Source organism: Saccoglossus kowalevskii, chromosome 10 (assembly GCF_978046115.1).
Source record: "Saccoglossus kowalevskii chromosome 10, keSacKowa6.1, whole genome shotgun sequence".
In the NCBI taxonomy this organism is placed as follows: Eukaryota; Metazoa; Hemichordata; class Enteropneusta; family Harrimaniidae; genus Saccoglossus; species Saccoglossus kowalevskii.
The window spans coordinates 5914182-5935151 of record NC_140650.1 but is presented as its reverse complement, the minus strand read 5'-3'; the positions used below and the strand labels follow the sequence as shown (position 1 = coordinate 5935151).

At 34.9% G+C, this 20970-nt stretch overlaps 1 protein-coding gene across 3 annotated transcripts in view; it reads left to right on the top strand.

Annotated features, from left to right (window-relative positions):
* The window catches only part of LOC100373399 (glycerol-3-phosphate acyltransferase 1, mitochondrial-like), a 49598-nt gene that overhangs the window by 14175 nt on the left and 14453 nt on the right, over positions 1-20970 (top strand). For 2 of the 3 annotated variants that reach the window (XM_002731357.4, XM_085504175.1), the window contains 10 exons: positions 3617-3733; positions 4770-4837; positions 13682-13792; positions 14373-14416; positions 14912-15020; positions 15109-15205; positions 17845-18078; positions 18472-18520; positions 18960-19040; positions 19243-19325. In XM_002731357.4, the coding sequence (XP_002731403.1) occupies positions 3617-3733; positions 4770-4837; positions 13682-13792; positions 14373-14416; positions 14912-15020; positions 15109-15205; positions 17845-18078; positions 18472-18520; positions 18960-19040; positions 19243-19325 (993 nt within the window). Of the gene's footprint in view, positions 1-3164; positions 3267-3616; positions 3734-4769; positions 4838-13681; positions 13793-14372; positions 14417-14911; positions 15021-15108; positions 15206-17844; positions 18079-18471; positions 18521-18959; positions 19041-19242; positions 19326-20970 lie in introns of those variants that run through there. The other variant, XM_085504176.1, reaches the window with a different exon arrangement.

Sequence of the window (20970 nt, the reverse complement as noted above, 5' to 3'; positions counted from 1 at the left end):
AAACAAAAACATTTCATGTCATTTGTGCTACTGAGAGAATTGTCTGTGGTCAATGACGTGGTTTTATATCCATGTGCTATATGTTTGTCGAGTTCGATGTAAACATCTTTAGAGAAATGTTTAAATATAGCATAAACGTAACACCAGTTAACCCAAAATGAAAACATGCAGGTTTACAATAGTGTAAATGTCATGTTCCCAATGCAGCATGTACAACAAGTGTAAAATACATTGCTGTGTCATGATCACCACACTTTAATTCTATTTTGTCATTACCAGATACATTTAATGAATTAAATAGCAGGCCATAAATTGTGAGCAATCCGCTAATATAGATACCAAAATATTGTGAGTAGTTTAACAGTGTGGGGTTATACTTCCATCATAGTACATGTAGTAGTTTAACAGTGTGGGGTTATGCTTCCATCATAGTACATGTAGTAGTTTAACAGTGTGGGGTTATGCTTCCATCATAGTACATGTTGTAGTTTAACAGTGTGGGGTTATGCTTCCATCATAGTACATGTTGTAGTTTAACAGTGTGGGGTTATGCTTCCATCATAGTACATGTTGTAGTTTAACAGTGTGGGGTTATGCTTCCATCATAGTACATGTTGTAGTTTAACAGTGTGGGGTTATGCTTCCATCATAGTACATGTTGTAGTTTAACAGTGTGGGGTTATGCTTCCATCATAGTACATGTTGTAGTTTAACAGTGTGGGGTTATGCTTCCATCATAGTACATGTAGTAGTTTAACAGTGTGGGGTTATGCTTCCATCATAGTACATGTAGTAGTTTAACAGTGTGGGGTTATGCTTCCATCATAGTACATGTAGTAGTTTAACAGTGTGGGGTTATGCTTCCATCATAGTACATGTAGTAGTTTAACAGTGTGGGGTTATACTTCCATCATAGTACATGTTGTAGTTTAACAGTGTGGGGTTATGCTTCCATCATAGTACATGTAGTAGTTTAACAGTGTGGGGTTATACTTCCATCATAGTACATGTTGTAGTTTAACAGTGTGGGGTTATACTTCCATCATAGTACATGTAGTAGTTTAACAGTGTGGGGTTATACTTCCATCATAGTACATGTAGTAGTTTAACAGTGTGGGGTTATGCTTCCATCATAGTACATGTAGTAGTTTAACAGTGTGGGGTTATGCTTCCATCATAGTACATGTAGTAGTTTAACAGTGTGGGGTTATACTTCCATCATAGTACATGTTGTAGTTTAACAGTGTGGGGTTATACTTCCATCATAGTACATGTAGTAGTTTAACAGTGTGGGGTTATACTTCCATCATAGTACATGTAGTAGTTTAACAGTGTGGGGTTATGCTTCCATCATAGTACATGTAGTAGTTTAACAGTGTGGGGTTATACTTCCATCATAGTACATGTTGTAGTTTAACAGTGTGGGGTTATGCTTCCATCATAGTACATGTAGTAGTTTAACAGTGTGGGGTTATGCTTCCATCATAGTACATGTTGTAGTTTAACAGTGTGGGGTTATACTTCCATCATAGTACATGTAGTAGTTTAACAGTGTGGGGTTATACTTCCATCATAGTACATGTAGTAGTTTAACAGTGTGGGGTTATACTTCCATCATAGTACATGTAGTAGTTTAACAGTGTGGGGTTATGCTTCCATCATAGTACATGTTGTAGTTTAACAGTGTGGGGTTATACTTCCATCATAGTACATGTAGTAGTTTAACAGTGTGGGGTTATACTTCCATCATAGTACATGTAGTAGTTTAACAGTGTGGGGTTATACTTCCATCATAGTACATGTAGTAGTTTAACAGTGTGGGGTTATACTTCCATCATAGTACATGTAGTAGTTTAACAGTGTGGGGTTATACTTCCATCATAGTACATGTAGTAGTTTAACAGTGTGGGGTTATACTTCCATCATAGTACATGTTGTAGTTTAACAGTGTGGGGTTATACTTCCATCATAGTACATGTAGTAGTTTAACAGTGTGGGGTTATACTTCCATCATAGTACATGTAGTAGTTTAACAGTGTGGGGTTATACTTCCATCATAGTACATGTAGTAGTTTAACAGTGTGGGGTTATGCTTCCATCATAGTACATGTAGTAGTTTAACAGTGTGGGGTTATGCTTCCATCATAGTACATGTTGTAGTTTAACAGTGTGGGGTTATACTTCCATCATAGTACATGTAGTAGTTTAACAGTGTGGGGTTATGCTTCCATCATAGTACATGTAGTAGTTTAACAGTGTGGGGTTATGCTTCCATCATAGTACATGTTGTAGTTTAACAGTGTGGGGTTATACTTCCATCATAGTACATGTTGTAGTTTTGTATACCAACTTGTATGTAATTTGGACATCTGTCTAAACTATGAAGACCCAAACCACAGTCCCTCTATCATAGAGGGACTGTGCCCAAACTCTAACACTTCTAACTAACGTGTTCTTGCTCAGTCAGAGTTCAGTATAAAATGGTTTCACAATATACTGTATCCGTTTATTTTTCAATGCTAGTGTTTGCAATTTTAGAATTTTATGGCATTTGTAAAGACAAAATTTCATAGAAGTCACTGACAATCCATGTCATAAGAGAAACATTTTGTCACTGACTTGCAAAATTTGTAGTATGTATGTTATGCAGGATTGTCAATTATATATTGACTGAGTGATACCATGAACAATATCATTTTCTATCAGACAGACAGACAGACAGACAGACAGACAGACAGACAGACAGACAGACAGACAGACAGTCAGTAGTAATATTCCTACATTTATTCCTACATTTATTCTCACATAGGAATCCAAGTTTGATTTCCATTTTATTATACTCAGTTGCCAGAAAATAGAAGATGAACAATATTTCGTGATGTTTTGCCCTGTCTATTATGCCCAACACAGAAACATTCTATTTATGGAAGCAACAAAAATATCCACAAATCTCGATAAAATAAACCATGACGATAAATTCAGACCTATTTTGAGCAATAAATCCCTGTTGATTCCTTTAGACCAATATTTGCATATCTGAATGAATGATTCTCTTCCAGAATGTTCTATTTTTTTGGTGGTCCTCTTAATGGGTCTGAGTTCACTTTTCCTAACTTTACTGCATTACCAGGGGTATTGATAATTGCAATTTTTATTGCTGTCGAGTTGGATTCCATTCTGCGTATTTTTAGAATACAAGTGTTGTTACAATTGTTATTATGTTTATCTTGAACAAGCCTGATTTGTCCAGCCTGGATTGTGGCAAGGTACATGTACATGTAATATCCTAGTATTATACCAATATAATAACAAGTTATCTCTATGGCAGACAACTTGCGTCAAAGAGTCCCTTATCATGCAGTGCTTGTAGTATTTGATATGTGTGTTTTGTTTATCTTAGAATATTTAAGTTTTGACATTTTGAAGGCATAAAATGCATAAGGACAACTTACAAATACAGATAATTTATTGAATGCAACGATTGCTTAATGGCTTAAACTGAACTTACATGTAAAAGATTAGATAAGTACCGAGGACAGACATGAAGTGCGAAAGCTGCCGTAAGTATTTACTGCCTCATTGTGATTTAGTAACATTTTTGTGTGTTTCCTCATAGGAATTGATACCTGATTTGGTTTCTTTCAAGACCACTGCACCAGTGTATGCTGATCAGAGTCGTGTTCTAAGGCCGTTTATGGGCAGATGTTGTACTAAATGTGTTCCAATAAGCAGGGTAAGGAATCACTATTTAAATAGTATTTTAACCATTTGTTTTATCTCCTTGTTTTCTGTATTATGTATGGGTTGATTATATGTGAAGTCATGGCTTGCACACTTTAGAGTGTAGAATAATAAGTCATATATGTATTTTATTTGTTTTTTCTGTCATTATTTTATATATATATATCACCTTTATTGTATTGATTCAGAGGTATTGATTCATTGTGAATACGATTTCAATAAAGTTATTATTACAGTATAAACATGTATATATACACACACACCCACACACACACGGTGGAGGAATTCAGTACCAAAGCTGAAAGCCTCAATGGATATTCGAAATGATTGGACAAAAACGACGTCAGCAGGGGATGTTTATGGTATACTGAGAGTGTAACAAAGCATGTAATATGTCATTGAATCTACCAAGGCATAAATAATAACCAGCAGTATTTATTGTCCTCAAAACATGCAAGGAAACAATATGTAAAGTTAACATGTTGTTCTTGGTGTGGTAATAAAAATTAGTTTAATTAAAAATGTTCATATGACGTACGAAGAAGGCATTGTGTATGCATTGTGTATTTCGAGAATACGTCAAAGGATGTATAAAGACAGTAAAGCTGGAGTATCAACTGATGTACAGCAGAGGTCGATGCTTGGCGTACTGGTACTGTCTGAGTGCATACTTTGAGGCATAACCTTATTATTATACATAATATATACATAATATCTAACGATACATCACGGGAATGCCGAAATCCAAAAAGTTTAGAACAGAATCGGCGAACTTCTTTGTGTGGAGTCCGGTCAAACTCTGGTGGCAGCCATGTTTGTTTTTATTATTAGAAGACGCTTTAGGTGCATAGTTTGTTTTCACATAGTATTCCATATTTGGAATTCACAGTTTTTAATATGGTTGGATGGTAATACCCCATAAAATACCGCAAAATTACGGCACGTTGTAACTTATGGCATTTAATATGGCGACAGGATGTATAATAATATGATGTAACTTGAATGACATTGATTTGTCTTGCTTGCAGGGAATGTTTTATGACAATGATGCCCCATCTATGCGGCTTAGAGACTTGCTTAAAGTTCCACCCAGCAGGTATGTACATTGTTATCTCAGTTCTTCATACCATTTAAAAAACTGCTATGTTTTAGTCAGTGTCTTCCAAAGTGCATTGTGGGTAATCCTGAACCAGTTATCACAAAAATACCATGAGGTATTCATAAATATTAAAATGTACAAGAATATTATGTGTTAATTATGAAAATTATGAATTTATTACTATTTGGAGATGCGACCATGTACTGTCTGTACCATATGCCCAGTTTGTCTAATACTTTATCATACACCCCCCCCATCTATTGCAGGGGATATAGTGGTTACTAGCATTTGCCTATCTATATAGAGTCATAACTAAAAAAATTCAGCACTCATGATTTTGAAACTGGGTGAGTGTGATGTCACACAGTTCTAATGTAAACTATATGTGACCTTATCTCAGACATCATCTGCGCCCAGTGACCTCATCTCAGACAATCATGATTTTTACGGGATGAGTGCTTTGTCAATCACTCACTCAAAATATATTTTTCAAAATGACGGGTTTGGGGCATAATATTAGAGGAAAATTATACATTGTTTTACGAAACAAGTTGTGTTGTCATTAATATCTACAACTTTTACAATTAACAAGAAAATACGAATGTTCACAAAAGATATGGACATTTTATTACAATGTTGTTTACATACCTTTAAATTTTATTTTTACCAAATAGCAGACAAATATTAGTTGCCAAGCTTCTCATTTGAAAAGCAAATCTTTAAATTTTTAATTGATTTTAATGATAGATAGATAGATAGAATTTTTTATTTGAAACGTACCAATGAAATCTTGAGTAAAGTCCAAAAATAACAATAACAAAACAAAACATTCAGAACAACAAAAACATACAGTACTAAAGCATATCAAGAATATAGAAAATAAATTTTGCAAAAATGCTAAGAATGAAAAAATCATTACTTGAAACAATAATAGGAAATAATTCATCCATGCTAAAATCTTCCAGCTTTGGGGCATAGATGTATAAAGCTGCAAGGAATCTAGATCTTTGTTCTTTGATTTGACAATTATTACAATATAAAATGTAATGTTTCTCATCCCCTACTTCATTGCATTCATGGAGATTACATAGCCTGTTTTCCTTCAAAATGCCTTTATGTCTACTGGATTCAATGGGAAGAAAATGTGCAGAAGTTCTAAATTTAGTATAAGCTATTCTATGATTTCTATTTTTAATTTTTTTTTCTAAATAACGTTCTAATTAAAAATTTTCTTTAGCACACCTGTAATAGTCAAGCTTACAATTGTTCAATAAATTGTTTTTTCACTTCATACGATACAAACATTTGTGCTTCTCTTTAAAAATATCATAACAATTATTCTGATGTGGGTCTGAATTAGTTAGATCTGTTATGACTAGTAATTTTTAGTCCCCGTTCGGACAAAGTCCGAAAACGGGGACTTATAATTCGGTCTCCGTCCGTCCGTCTGTGCGTCCGTGCGTCCATCTGGAGTCATATCTCAGAATCCCTTGGACCGATTCCGTTCATTCTTTGCATGTGCGAAGTACTTTATGTGGGACATATGCACATGTAGTGGTTTAGCGATTCGATACAAAATGGCCGACTGGCAGCCATCTTGTTTTTTGAAAATGTTGTATTTTGGACATGCTTTGTCAGTTTTCATTCAAATTTAGTACATAGATTATACATGTTAGGATACATGTCCATGGCGATTTATTTCACAATTCGATCAAAGATGGCTGACTGGCAGCCTTGTTCTTGTTTTTTGAAAATGGCGTATTTTGGACATGCTTTGTCAGTTTTCATTCAAATTTAGTACATAGATCATACATGTTAGGATACATGTCCCCGACCGTCCGTGAGTTCCTGAGTCTGTCCATCCGTCCGTGTGTCCATCCGTCTGTGCGTCAGTCTGTCCAGAGTCATATTACAGAATCCTGTGGACCTATTCCGTTCATTCTTTGCATGTGCCTAGTACCTTATGTGGGACATATGCACATGCAGTAGTTTAGCGATTCGATTCAAAATGGCCGACTGGCAGCCATCTTGTTTTTTGAAAATGTTGTATTTTGGACATGCTTTGTCAGTTTTCATTCAAACTTGGTACATAGAGTATACATGTTAGGATACATGTCCATGACGATTTATTTCACAATTGGATCAAAGATGGCCGACTGGCAGTCATCTTGTTTTTTGAAAATGGCGTATTTTGGACATGCTTTGTCAGTTTTCATTCAAATTTAGTACATAGATCATACATGTGACGTTACATGTCCCCAACCATCCGTGAGTTCCTGAGCCTGTCCATCCGTCCGTGTGTCAGTCTGTCCAGAGTCATATTTCAGAATCCTGTGGCCGATTCCGTTGATTCTTTGCATGTGCCTAGTACCTTATGTGGGACATATGCACATGCAGTGGTTTGGCGATTCGATTCAAAATAGCCGACTGGCAGCCATCTTGTTTTTTGAAAATGTTGTACTTTGAACATGCTTTGTCATTCAAACTTGGTACATAGATTATATTAGGATACATGTCCATGACGATTTATTTCGCAATTATATCAAAGATGGTCAACTGGCAGGCATCTTGTTTTTTTTATATGCGGTATCTTGGATGTGCTCTGTCAGTTTTCATTCAAATTTGGCACATACATGTACTTTATACATGTTAGGATGCATGTCCATGACAATTTGTTTCAAAATCTGGTCAAGGATGGCCGATTGACAGGCATCTGACTTTTTGGCTTTACTACTATATTTCCACAATTTATGTACCATTTTCATTTGTATTTGGCACATACATCATACATATCAGTGTGTTTCATAATCAGATCAAAGATGGCCGAATAACGGCTGTTTTTATTTTTGGCCATATTACTACTACACAGAACATGTGTTTGGATGTAAATAAACAATCTGTTGTATATACCACTTAGAACTCAAGTTTCAAGGACACTCACGACGACCCCTCCACTTTAATATGACGAGCACAAAGCGAACTTTAAAAAATTTAACGGGGACTGTGTCATTTTTGACTCCCATGTGCGAAGCACAAAATGGGAGTCTTTGCAGTTAGTGTGTCTGTATGTGTGTATGTGTGTGTGTATGTGTGTATGTGTGTCCGACTGTTCCACTGCTATCTCAAGAACCATACATCGGTTTTTGATGAAACTTGGTGCATAGATGCTCTGGGCCAATGCGCAGATTTGATTAATTTTTGGTAAAAATCCGTGCATATTAATTACCTAATTTGCATGATAATTAGCTATTTTTTAGTGGTTCCATGACTGTTCCACTGATATTTAAACAACCACTCATTGGATTTTGATGAAACTTGGTACATAGATGCTCTGAACTAATGCTAGGTTTTGATTAGTTTTTGGTAATAATCCGTGGATACTAATTACCTAATTTGCATAATGATTAGTCAATTTTCGGTTTTTCCACTGATATCTCAAGTACTAATCATCACATTTCAATGAAACTTGGTACATAGATGTCATACGACACTGCACAGACCTGATAGTTTTTATGGTAATATCAGTACATATTAATTACCTAATTTGCATAATTAATTAATTTTCAGCATTTGATATAAGTAGTTAGCATTACATTTCAATGAAACTTGGTACTTACATACTCAAGGACTATGCAGAGATTGATTGTTTTCGATAAATATTTGTGCATATTAATCACCTAATTTGCATAATTAGTTAATTTTCAGCTTTTCCACGGGTATCTCAAGTACTAATCATCGCATTTCAATGAAACTTGGTACATAGATCCTTTAGGACTATGCAGAGACCTGATTAGTTTTAGGGTAAATAATTGTGCATATTAATTACCTAATTTGCATAATTAATTTTCAGCTTTTCTACTGATATCTAAAGTACTAATCATCACATTTCAATGAATCTAGAATTATGCAGACCCAATTAGTTTCCGGTAAATATTTGTGCATATTAATCACCTAATTTGCATAATTAACCAACTTTCACACTGATATCTCAGGTACTATACATCACATATCAATGAATGTACATGGATGCTGTAGGACAATAGACAGACCTGAATAATTGTGGGTTAAAATCTGTACATATTAATTACCTAATTTGCATAATTAACCAATTTTAAGCTTTCACACTGATATCTAAAGTACCGCAAAAACTCCAAAATTTCGACCGGTTTTAAATAATTGGTTTTAGAAATGTGACGTGTTTTTAGAGTCAAAATTAAGGTGCATTTTCGGACGGTCGAATTTTTCATAATAGAAATCAGCAAATGAAAAAATGGGGATGATAGACAGTGTGCTTCATTAGTTTTTAAAAAATGCAATGTCCGTCAATTGACGTAAACTTCCTCATGTTTCACGGTAAAAGCAAAGGTCGTGGCCGAGTTGTAACTCAAAATCTAAACAAAGTCATCAATCAGTGAGTATTATGACAAGCAAAACAAAACATCAAGACGCGGAGAAGAGGTCAGCACAAAACTAATAGGTCAAAAGACAAAGCTGTCTCACACTACCTAGGAAAACTTGCGAATGTTCGAAGTACAGGTACCCATTGGACAAAAGATACATGGAAGTTTAGCAAACTATCTCCCCGACCCAGTGCAATGTATCCGGTTAGAATCAAAGCTCGCGTGTCCCTTATTTGAGGGACCAAATTCTGCCGTAAATTCGCCCTTGGATTAAAAAATAAAATGGGATTTAAGAAAATAAAATGGGACTTTTAAGGTGTATTTTGGCGTCATTTTTCGAACATTTCAATCAATCCTGCCGGCTAAAATAGAGTAAGTTTTACCGTAGTCATTGACGTCTGTCTATTCAAGAGTACACGTGTATGATTTTTATCGTGACTAGCGTGAGCGGGTAAGCTTCCTTTTGAGAATGAGCTGTTATCACTGTGAACAATGTTAAATTATTCTTCAGATGACCAGTTTATTTTTTAAAAACAACTAATTTTTTTACTTAAAAAAAATCATGCCGTTTTCGCATCAAAATCCAAGCCAAATTTTTAGTGGAGTCGAAAATTTGGAGGTAAATAAAACACCGAAACCCGGCAAATAAATAGGCGATCGAATTTTTAGAGGGGTCGAAATTTTGGAGTTTTCACGGTACTAATTATTCCATTTCAATGAAACTTAGTACAAAAATGCTCTAGGACAATGTACAAACCTAATTAGTTTGGGGTAAAAATCTGTTCATATTAATTCCCTAATAAGCATAATAATTCATAATTTTTTGGTTCTAATCACATTTCAATTAAACTTGGAGACATAGATTTTCTGTTACATTGCGCAGACCTCATTAGTTTTACACTCAAATCTGGTCATATTAATTTTCTGATTTGCATAATTAGTTTTCAGCTAAGTAATTTCGAATTATATTTAATGTGTCTCCAATACTCTCAGCACATGGGAGTTCTTTCTAAGCTTTCTTTGATCAATGACTTGTTGTATAATGTGTCTCCAATACTCTCTCAGCACACAGGAGTTCTTTCTAAGATCTTATGCATATTCCCAATGTGGAATGATTTTCTTTGTCTTTGACCTTTGACATACCGGTAACATCTTTCATTGTTGTAACAGCTCAGTATCAAAATATAGCTCCATTCATTTAATCCCTATTCACGGTAGATACAATAAACCAACATTGTATTTTTACCTACACCTACTCCCAAATTGATATGCCTATTACTCTTATCTACATGTATATCTAATTACTGTAGCTGGTACCACAGTCCTCTAATCAAAACAGTGACCTCTATCTATTCCTTATGAAACAATGTCAGGGGATCTGCTATCTCTGATCTTTCTTAATTTGTTATCTAGTTGGTTGAAAGCTGTGAAGATTTTTATATTGTTTAAATGTAACCGTATAGATATGTCAAGATTGCACCAAAATATTGTTTTCGATACAAATGCATTGACTAAAATGAACCTACACAAGGATATCACATAGCATGTGAAAATGGTCCAGTAGTTGCCATGTGATGGGGACCATAGATAATTATGTAGCAAGACAAACACTTTTATGGGTAGTGACACATAAAATTATCAGTGTAAGACTGGCAGTAGCCTCTCAAAATGGCATTGTATTTGACATGATTTCACCCAGATCCCTGTTAAGTTGTTATTTTGTACCAACATTTCTTAAGGTTTGCTTGACAAAACTGGATTTCAACAAGATGGTGCCCTCTGGAGACCTGGATGCAACTCCACAACCATCTTTTTTCACAACCATCTTAATGTTCAAAATTTCAGTGTCCACATTTTGGCAATAGCGCTTACAAATCGATACAAATGACACAAGAAAATTGTATTAAAAAATCGATAGTTACTTAATAATTCAAATTTTGAAAAATAATCCTCCAGGCTGGTCAACACTACTGAGCTAGAGTTGTTTATCCCCACCTGGTAAATACTCAATGACAATTAAATATGACCTGATTTGTAGTATGAACTTATACTGTTATCATTGAGTTCATCTCTGTGAACTCTGTGAGCACTGAAATAAACAATCAGTCGTCCTTGCCACAATGCAATATTCCTTGGAGCACTGCCAGTCTTCAACCATTGGAAAATTATGAACATTTATTTGAATATCAAATGTTTGTGTCCTGGACCTTATTGAGATTGAAAATACTGAAATCATAACAAACACTGCTGGCAATATTCCTAGGAATATTGCAATGCTGCAAGAAAGTTTGATAGGGAGATAGCAAATTTCCTGATCGGTTTATTTTGGTGCTCATTATAACATATTTTTGCCCCAAAATTCAGCCAAATATTTTTCTCAACAATAAGCTTGAATATATTTCTATGTCTGAATGAGAATTAAATTATCGACCCGTAACTGTTTTACCAAACATAACGGGTTTTTGGAAATTAATCATAATTCTATGATTGACTGTTGTGATGCGTAATAGCATGTGTTACATTGTTTATAAACATACCATCACATGTTCAGAATCACATGATAACATATGTCACAGATGTTGTCACCATGGTCACCATGTTGTCATCAGCAGCAAAGGTGATCAACTTAAACATAAACATTCATCATTCACAATTAGTAAATAATTTATCTCAAGAGATATTTGCTATGAAAATCAAATTAAATAAACAGATGTGACCTGTTGATATTCAGTGATTTTAATTATTTGACCTTTGCATATTTCCTCTATATCAATGAGTTATACAAGTCATAGCTCTCACCCTGCAATGCCTGAAACATGTGTGTCAGGGTTTTTTCTAGAAAAGAACTGCAAGAGGGAGCACTGCAATTCAGCGGCGTCACTAAGAGGGGAGTAGGGTTCTCCCTACCAGGGTGTGGAATTTTTTGGCAATTCTATGTTAAAATGGAGCATTCTATTGCTTCCTAAGGACCAAAATTACTATCAGACAGTTCACAGTTGAAGACTGGCCGCATGTGATCACTGGTCAATCAGAATTTTATGGTTGCCAGAGGATCTCTGCTCCCTAGGGTAAAGGGGCGCATCGCCATCGCTCGAGGGCGCTGCGCCCCTGTTCCCTTGCCTGTGTGTTCTTGAAAAAAATTATGAAACTGATAATATGGTAGTATTTGTAAGATATCCTACAGTCAACTTGTTTATATAAACACCGGAATTTAATGTTACCAGAAATCTTGGGAAGAGGGGATTCGTAAAAAGTATGCGATTAGGGTCACATGTCTACCATGTGACAGCCATCTTGTAAACAGTATGCAATTAGGGTCACGTGTCTACCATGTGACAGCCATCTTGTAAACAGTATGCAATTAGGGTCACATGTCTACCATGTGACAGCCATCTTGTAAACAGGATGTGATTAGGGTCACATGTCTATCATGTGACAGCCATCTTGTAAACAGGATGCGATTAGGGTCACATGTCTACCATGTGACAGCCATCTTGTAAACAGTATGCGATTAGGGTCACGTGTCTACCATGTGACAGCCATCTTGTAAACAGCATGTGATTAGGGTCACATGTCTATCATGTGACAGCCATCTTGTAAACAGGATGCGATTAGGGTCACATGTCTACCATGTGACAGCCATCTTGTAAACAGGATGCGATTAGGGTCACATGTCTATCATGTGACAGCCATCTTGTAAACAGGATGCGATTAGGGTCACATGTCTATCATGTGACAGCCATCTTGTAAACAGGATGTGATTAGCATGTCAAGCTATTTTTTGTGTGGAGTCAGTCATATCAATAACTACTAATTATTGGAAATTTACCGAGAGAGTGTGTTTCTGTCATGATGTATGTATCGCAGTTCAATCCATACACAGAAACAGTGTGTGGTAATGCCCAGCAAATTTTATAGTGAATGAAAAAAAGCAACCTAACCAGCAATGTTGATATCCAAGTAGTAATATTAAATTCAACTTACAATTTCAAATAGTTACATTCAAACAATCAATATTGTTATTTTGTTTGCAAATGGTGAGCTATTGTGCAGATCTTGTTTTTAAAATGGATTTAGGCTGATTGTATTGTTGAACTTGAATTAGAAGATTTTCTAATAAATGCACAACCAGTATAAATTTACAAAGCAGCCATTGAAATTAATAGAATGTTAAGTTGAATAATCTATATGTACGCTATGAAATTAAAACAATCATAACATTGTGTAAACTTGAATTTACCTAGCATCATAAAAAAATTATTCATTTTTAAATTCAGCATGCAATAAATTTTGGTTTATGTGTTCTTCTTTAAGCAATGTGCTTTTAAAAGTAAACATGGTATATATTTTGCTAACTTACTTTTGATGACTTATTTTGTACTATTACCAATTGATTTATATTTTTACTGAAAGATTTCATTTTCTATTAATTCTTCAACAGTGGATTCATCAGCAGAAGATTTCCTGTTGTTGCGTATGAATATGGACGCAAACATTCGTTTAATTATCCTCCATCTGAGAAAGTTATTACATCGGTACTCAACTCAGATAGGTAAGCCAAAATGTCAAGTTTCGTTTCAGTGCTAAGGCATTGTAATTCACTGCAAAATGATTAACATTCACTGTTTGAATGTAATATGTAAGCCACTCAGTTACAAAGACGCATTGGTATCATTATCATTTGTTTTCACATCTCATGAACATTTGGTGAGTGTGTGTTTCAAAGACAAGTTTGAGAGATTAGAAACTGCATGTACAAATTCAAAGTGAAAATGTAAATTCTGGAACTCCTGCTATATAGTTGAAATATTCAGGTTAAGGGTAGCAGAGGTCTGGCTTTTATCACTCTGTACATGAAATGTGAGATCTATAAATGAATTCTGGCGATAAAAACAACTTGTATGTGCTGTGAAATGCCCTAATTATCGAGTATAAAACGGGCTGTGAAGTGTATTTGGAGATGGTTAGACCACACAATTTGCAGATATTTGTATGATATTAAACTCATTCACATGGAAATTACATGATAGCATCAGAAATTGCTACCTCAAATAGGTAGTTTTTAGATATCCATGGATTTATATGGATAATAGAAGACAATATTGAACAATTTTTTTTTTCTATTGACACAGAGTACAGGCTGCAATACAAAAAAGTGCAATGTCAGAAGTTGATGGTGAGTATTATGAGTCCTTTGTCATTCAACAGCTAGTTTACTATCATTACAACCACTGGTGATTCATTTCAGAAAATGATACATATTATATCAACAAATTTTAATTTATCTATTTGTTATTTAAGAAATTACATTCAATTGTGGGTCTGCATGTAGAAATATAAATATAAGAATTACAATATACATAAATAACAAATGAATTGTAATCACTAATAAAACTACAAATTTAATACTTAAAACATGTGTCATGTGGTCCTATTCAAATTTTGGTGTAAAATAAAAATGTGTTTTAATACACACATTGCATTCAAATACAACATTAATGTTTTAAATGATCAACTGTGAGCTCAGAAATTATACTGGAACATTGTCATGTCATCATGCCTTGATAAATGTATTTGTTCGTATATTACATTTGAAAATAAACAGTGTTACTGTCATCAAAACAGTAAAATCAAGTCAATGTGCGTAACAAAACTGTGTTGTGTGTTATAGATGTTGAAAGTCAACCTGAGAAATATCCTATGGCATTACAGAAGCACGCATCAAGAGCTTATTACTTGTTATCAACTATGGTGGCATCAATATCAAATAAACTCATAGCGTAAGTACTCCGATGAGTGAGTGAGGTTTACCATCTTGAATAACAAATATATATCTCCTGATTGTGACTAATATTAATTTGTCTCTAGTTTCACTGGATGGTTTCTACTTAGAGTACTGTGTAATTTCATATCTGGTATACAAGTACATACTGGTCAGATGGCGATGGTAAAACAAGCCTCTGAGGTGAGACAGTACACACATTCATATACTGTAAAATATTTTAGCTGCAATTAATTTTCACTGAAAACATTTTTGGGGTGTTTTATATGGAGTATATTTTCACAGATTTTTGATGGGTTAAATGTAAAATATAGGAAAAAAGTCATACTTGCTGGATTTTATTTTCACTGAATCTATCCTTCAGCAAAAATAGCAAAAATAAATTCCTATCAAAAATAAAGTATTTTACAGTATCCTTATGCTTCACTTTATATCTGGTAATACTGGATATAAGTATTTCCTGCCATGAGTACATCAAACTTTTTCCTGTCCTGTTTAAGTTACTCAGGATCAACATTTAATTAAAAGTTAATGGATGGATTTTTTGGCTAAGTAACCCATAGTGATAGTATCCTTGGGGCGGAGTTACATCACAAGACGTTCGACGTTGCTTAGACGCGCACCACTGTACCATGCATTTCTATGGGCTCTGTGCGCGCTGCTGTGGAACGCCGGTCGAGTCGGTGAAAATTCTAGAAAACAACACAAACTCAACTTTGAAGTAATCCTGAACAACCAAATTTATACCGTATTACCCCGAGCACGCGCCCAGGGGCCTGAACATACAAAATCGGGAAAAATTGGGGGTGGCGCTTACCCGAGGACCACCCCAAAAAAGATTTTAAAAAATTGTTTTTGTGATCGTATGATAAGGTCAAATAAAGGAATGCTTTCGTACACTTTGTACACGAACTTATATCTTGATTTATGCGAGGTTTCAATAAACGTGAGCACGCAGTCAAGAACTGTGGGAACACTAAGACACAGGGTCGAATTTCAAGAATAAAACTTGTTTTATGTCAGTGAATGAAATTGTATTACTCACTGAAATTGGCTACAAAGTATTGTAAGTATTGTAATCAATGCACGGTTACTTTTTTCGTACCGGTAACCATCGAAACTGCCGGGAAAAACTACCGCTTGTAATCCAAGATGGCGATGACCTCATTAGCATAATTTTGTTCACGCACGCACGTATTGATACATCGCATCGTAATTACTGAAGAATAGCAGACAGGGTTATGAAACAAATAAACCTTTTATTACTGATGTGAAATGTTTACAAACTATTGTGAATACATAAACATATCCAAATGGCGATACATAAAAAACAGACTGAAAATAAACTCTGGTCGACCTCATTAATATGATTTATTCACGCACCCACACACGTGACAAAATTACAAAAATAACAATGATGCAACAAGTTCCCATCGTCGGCATGTCTCATCATGGTTATCGTAATAGACTTGAGGTCGGCAAAATGTTTTTTCTTCAACGACAGAAAAATAATCTACATGCTGTGATGTAGGATGGAAAGAAAGTAGCAAGTTTACGACGTGATGTCTCGAAAGTGCTAGCTCCTGTTATGGATTCACAGTCATCGAAATGCTACGTTTTGAAACCAAAGCTAAGTGCTTCAAACCACTCACCAAGGTATGGATCGTTGCAATATTGCAATATTGGATTCATCGTGAATGAAGAGAAAGCAGAACGTGTGCGCCACATGCTGCGTGGTTCATCTTACGTCGTTAAGTTCCAATGAGTTTTTACGTAAAAACACAAACAAAGCGGCCCTTTTCAGGGCCACCACACACTCCAAAAAGAGAACTACCGTAACAAACACACTATTTAAATAAATCGAATGCGTTCGTTTTTGACAAATAAAACTTTATTGTTGACCCCGTTCTTGGCTAAAAATCACCCTGGGTGTTTAACCGAGGATGTCCCCAACATGTAACTTTTGTGAAAACAGGGGGTGGGCGCTTGCCCAGGGAGGGGCGCGTGCCCGGGGTAATACGGTATATGTAACACACGCGAGGCTTGTTACACTGTTCAGGGGAGTCTCAACAACCATCCCAAAGTACGGTTTTCTGAGAGTTTTTGGCCTTTGTTTTCACCGCGATAGTTGCCAGGCGGTGAAAATGCCCGGATGTCTGCCCCGAAGATACTATAAACTGCTTTAATTTCACAAGTGACAAATTTCCCTGAATGTTTTGTGTCAAAGAAAATCCGTGACAATTTTTCAGGAGTCATGCGACATGGAGTGTCGGTTACTCCTACAAAATTTTGTCCTCATGGTTGCAATAAATTACGGTAATCAGATTGTGAAAGTTTGTAGCAGCGAAAATAAGCAATTACAGCCGTTCTTAGAATTATTCGGACAGTCAGTTAGCAAAATGACTTGCAACTTTGCAAAACACTTTAATACCTGGGGTTACTCAACACTCGGGAGTTGTTTTGTAAATTACGTTATGTCAGATGGACTCGGATTGTTATAACAATTTAAGATAACACTTTGATGCATATACAACATATAACCTCTTAATGTATGGTAACCAACGTGTGACGTTTTGAAAAAAACAGTGTTTTACCCGCATCTTGCAAGAAAATGGAATGATCCCAATTGTGGGCGTGCTAATACAACGGTGCCATCAATTCTAGATTGGAAAAGACCAAAGTGTTTTGAAAAGTTCCAAGATATATTGCTACCTGACTGTCTGAATAAATCTCAGAACTGCTGTAACAATAATTTGTGATGAATCATGTCTCCATGTAGACTAGGTACTTTAACGTCGTTGTTTGTTTATTTTCTGTTACAGAAAGATATTCCATTGATTTTCCTACCAATACATAGAAGTCACTTAGATTATATATTAATTACATATATACTACATCAGTATGACATTAAGTCTCCCCATGTGGCAGCTGGTGACAATCTCAATATACCCATCTTTGGTTGGATTTTGAGACACCTAGGGGGTTTCTTTATCAAGAGGAAACTGGACAAAGAAGATGGCAAGAAAGACTGGGTGTACCGAGCAATACTTCATAATGTGAGTACATTATTTTAATACTTAATTTTGGAAGTAGAGTGTTTTCCATTCTATCATTACAATCACTAGATATTAAAGGGTATGTCAACTTGTAAAAAAAACCTATAGATTTCATTGATATTGTTTTGAATTCTGCTACTAGAGGGTGTTGTGCTAAAATGTTTGCAGGGTGGGTGTTAGTAGTATATTTAAATGAAATGGACAGACAAACTATTTCCTGAATATGCATTGTGTTTCTTTCTTGAAACTCAAGGGATTGGAAAAGGAAAAGTGAAGGGAAAACAAAAATATTTCTACCCTCAGTTTTTAATGGTCCACATCCAATTAGACTTTTGTCCAGGATTACTGTGGTAATAGTGTATTAATTAGCTGACTTCTTGTGGTTGTTTTCAGTATATGTTAGAAGTACTCAAGCAAAACCAGTCATTAGAGTTTTTCATTGGTAAGTAATATAATTATTTGAGCTTGAAACATTCTTTAGCCTGTAGTGTCTTTGGGTTATTTGCCTGTTTAATTGAGTAACAAATAAATTAACATATAAGAAATACAAAAGATTTGTATGGTCCGGTTGTTCCCCATTATTAGTACTTGCTTGGCTAAATATGAATCAAAATGAGATATCTAGCTGTGCAACAAACAAAAATACGCCAACAACAAAATACACGTGAAAAACATTTGTATGGATTAAATTTTATGATTTACACAAAAAGTTAAACTTGTTAGAGTATATAGACTTAGCTTTGGGTGTTGTAGACTAGCTTGGTAAATTGATGTGATAGTACGTATGACATGCTGTCAGTATAAGCAACATGCACCACACTTTGCAATCCTCTTTAAACTCTTTTATAATGATATAATTATGATGGATTCTTTTATTTCAGAGGGAGGTAGATCAAGAAGTGGAAAAGCTTTGATGCCAAAAGGAGGATTGTTGTCTGTTGTGGTAGATGCATATATGGATGGTGAGATTACTATTCATATTTATTTGCTCATCAACAGCTCGATGTGGGTGAACAAAGAGAGAAAAGTTATAATTATATTGAATTTATGTTATAAAAAGTCAGATATGCAGGATAATTAAATTACTGATAAAACAAAATTGTGTCTGTGTATGTAATTTCACAGGAATTAATGTGATACCATTGTTGTTGTGTTTTGTGCTAGGTACTATAAGTGATGCATACATTGTACCAATTGGTATCAGTTATGAAAAGATACTTGAAGGAAACTTTAACAGAGAACAAATGGTGAGTCAAGAAATATAATGCTTCTATAACTATACCAAGACAATTCCTGTGAACAAATTTTCTCTACTGCAAGTGCCCCACCCTGAAACTGCTCACAGCCTTTGATCTTTCACTCAATAAATCACAAATTCCATAAAAAAAACGTTACCACTGCAATTTCCGATTCCTGAATTGATACAGTTTTGAAAATTTGCACACCATTCTGCCTAAGCAAATTAACTTTGGCTATAGCATAATATTTTCATATTTTCGGAGTTCGTTTTTTACCATCACGTACCATTTCTTTTTCAGATTTTTACCTTGCCCGTACCATCAAAGATGGAAGGGAAAGGTATATTAAGGGAAAAATTTTGTCCGGCGTTGTCGTTGTTGTTGTTGTCGTTGTCGTCGTTGTTGTCGTCGTCGTTGTCGTCGTCGTTGTCGTCGTCGTTGTCGTCGTTAATAATTGTTATTGTGTGCATAATAACTTTACTAATTCTATTCCAAACTTCATCAAACTTAGTCACCTTATTCATCAGTATAAAATCTTCCCTGAGTTTGAACAACAGATGTCCTGTATGAAAATATCATGCAAAAATTGAGAAAATCTCATAAAATATTTTGACTGTTTCTACTTGACTGATCACTGGTGATACACATCAAAGGTCACTGATCTCAGTGGAAATATGCATTGTTGTATGTGTTCAATGAAGCAAATGATTTATCTTGTAATAATATCCTTGGTAATGTATCTCAGAATCCCATACTGGGTTTCAAAACCAACTCATTGAGAGATTGCACAGTCTGATACACATTTGCAAACCTACCAATAAATTCTTTACAGAAAACAAGATATCAGAAAATCAATATAAGCACTCCTATGAACTGGGTGCCAAACTTTGATCAAGATCTGAAGCTATTAGAAAATCTGTTTAGTTCAAAGTTATCAAATCAAAAACAATACATAAAAAATACATCAAAAGCAAAACATTTCATCCACATTTTAAAAAGAAAATTGTTCTAAAATATATGTATTCTGTATTTGACAAACAGTTCATTCAACAAATGAAAACTCACAGGAATATGTTTTAGCTATTAGAACAGAATGATATAGTTTTTATAATACTGGTTTAAAAACGCACTTCAAAGATTGCAGTGTTTGAAGATGTAGAATCTCAGGAGGCAACAGTACTGTTGACTTCTCCCTCCACTGGACACCAACTAACTATTTAAGTTGATTTGCATACAAAGCAGAGCTTGCAACATGATAGCTATTCATAAAGGGTGTTTTTTTTTTTACTTTTCATATAATACAGTAGTCACACAATGAGGCAGTTCATATTTATCTCAGTGAATCATTAATTTTTGACAGACACCTGTACAAAATACTTGGACAAAAGCCAGCTAAGATTTTCTGTTATCTTGCATGTTTTATGAATCTATTCACATCTAAATGCAGCACTTTTTTTTGCGATGAGGCATTTGTTTTTATACTAAAATATCTGAATTACTTTGAATAAAGCTGGAAATTATGTTCCTTAAAATAATTAAACAAATAAGGCACCAATGATAAAAGAAATTATATTATATAACAAAGGGCAAGGTCACCAGAGTTCAACTATGTTTTTTTTTTCTGCAAAAATCCTCTTTTTCAACTTCTTTTTCA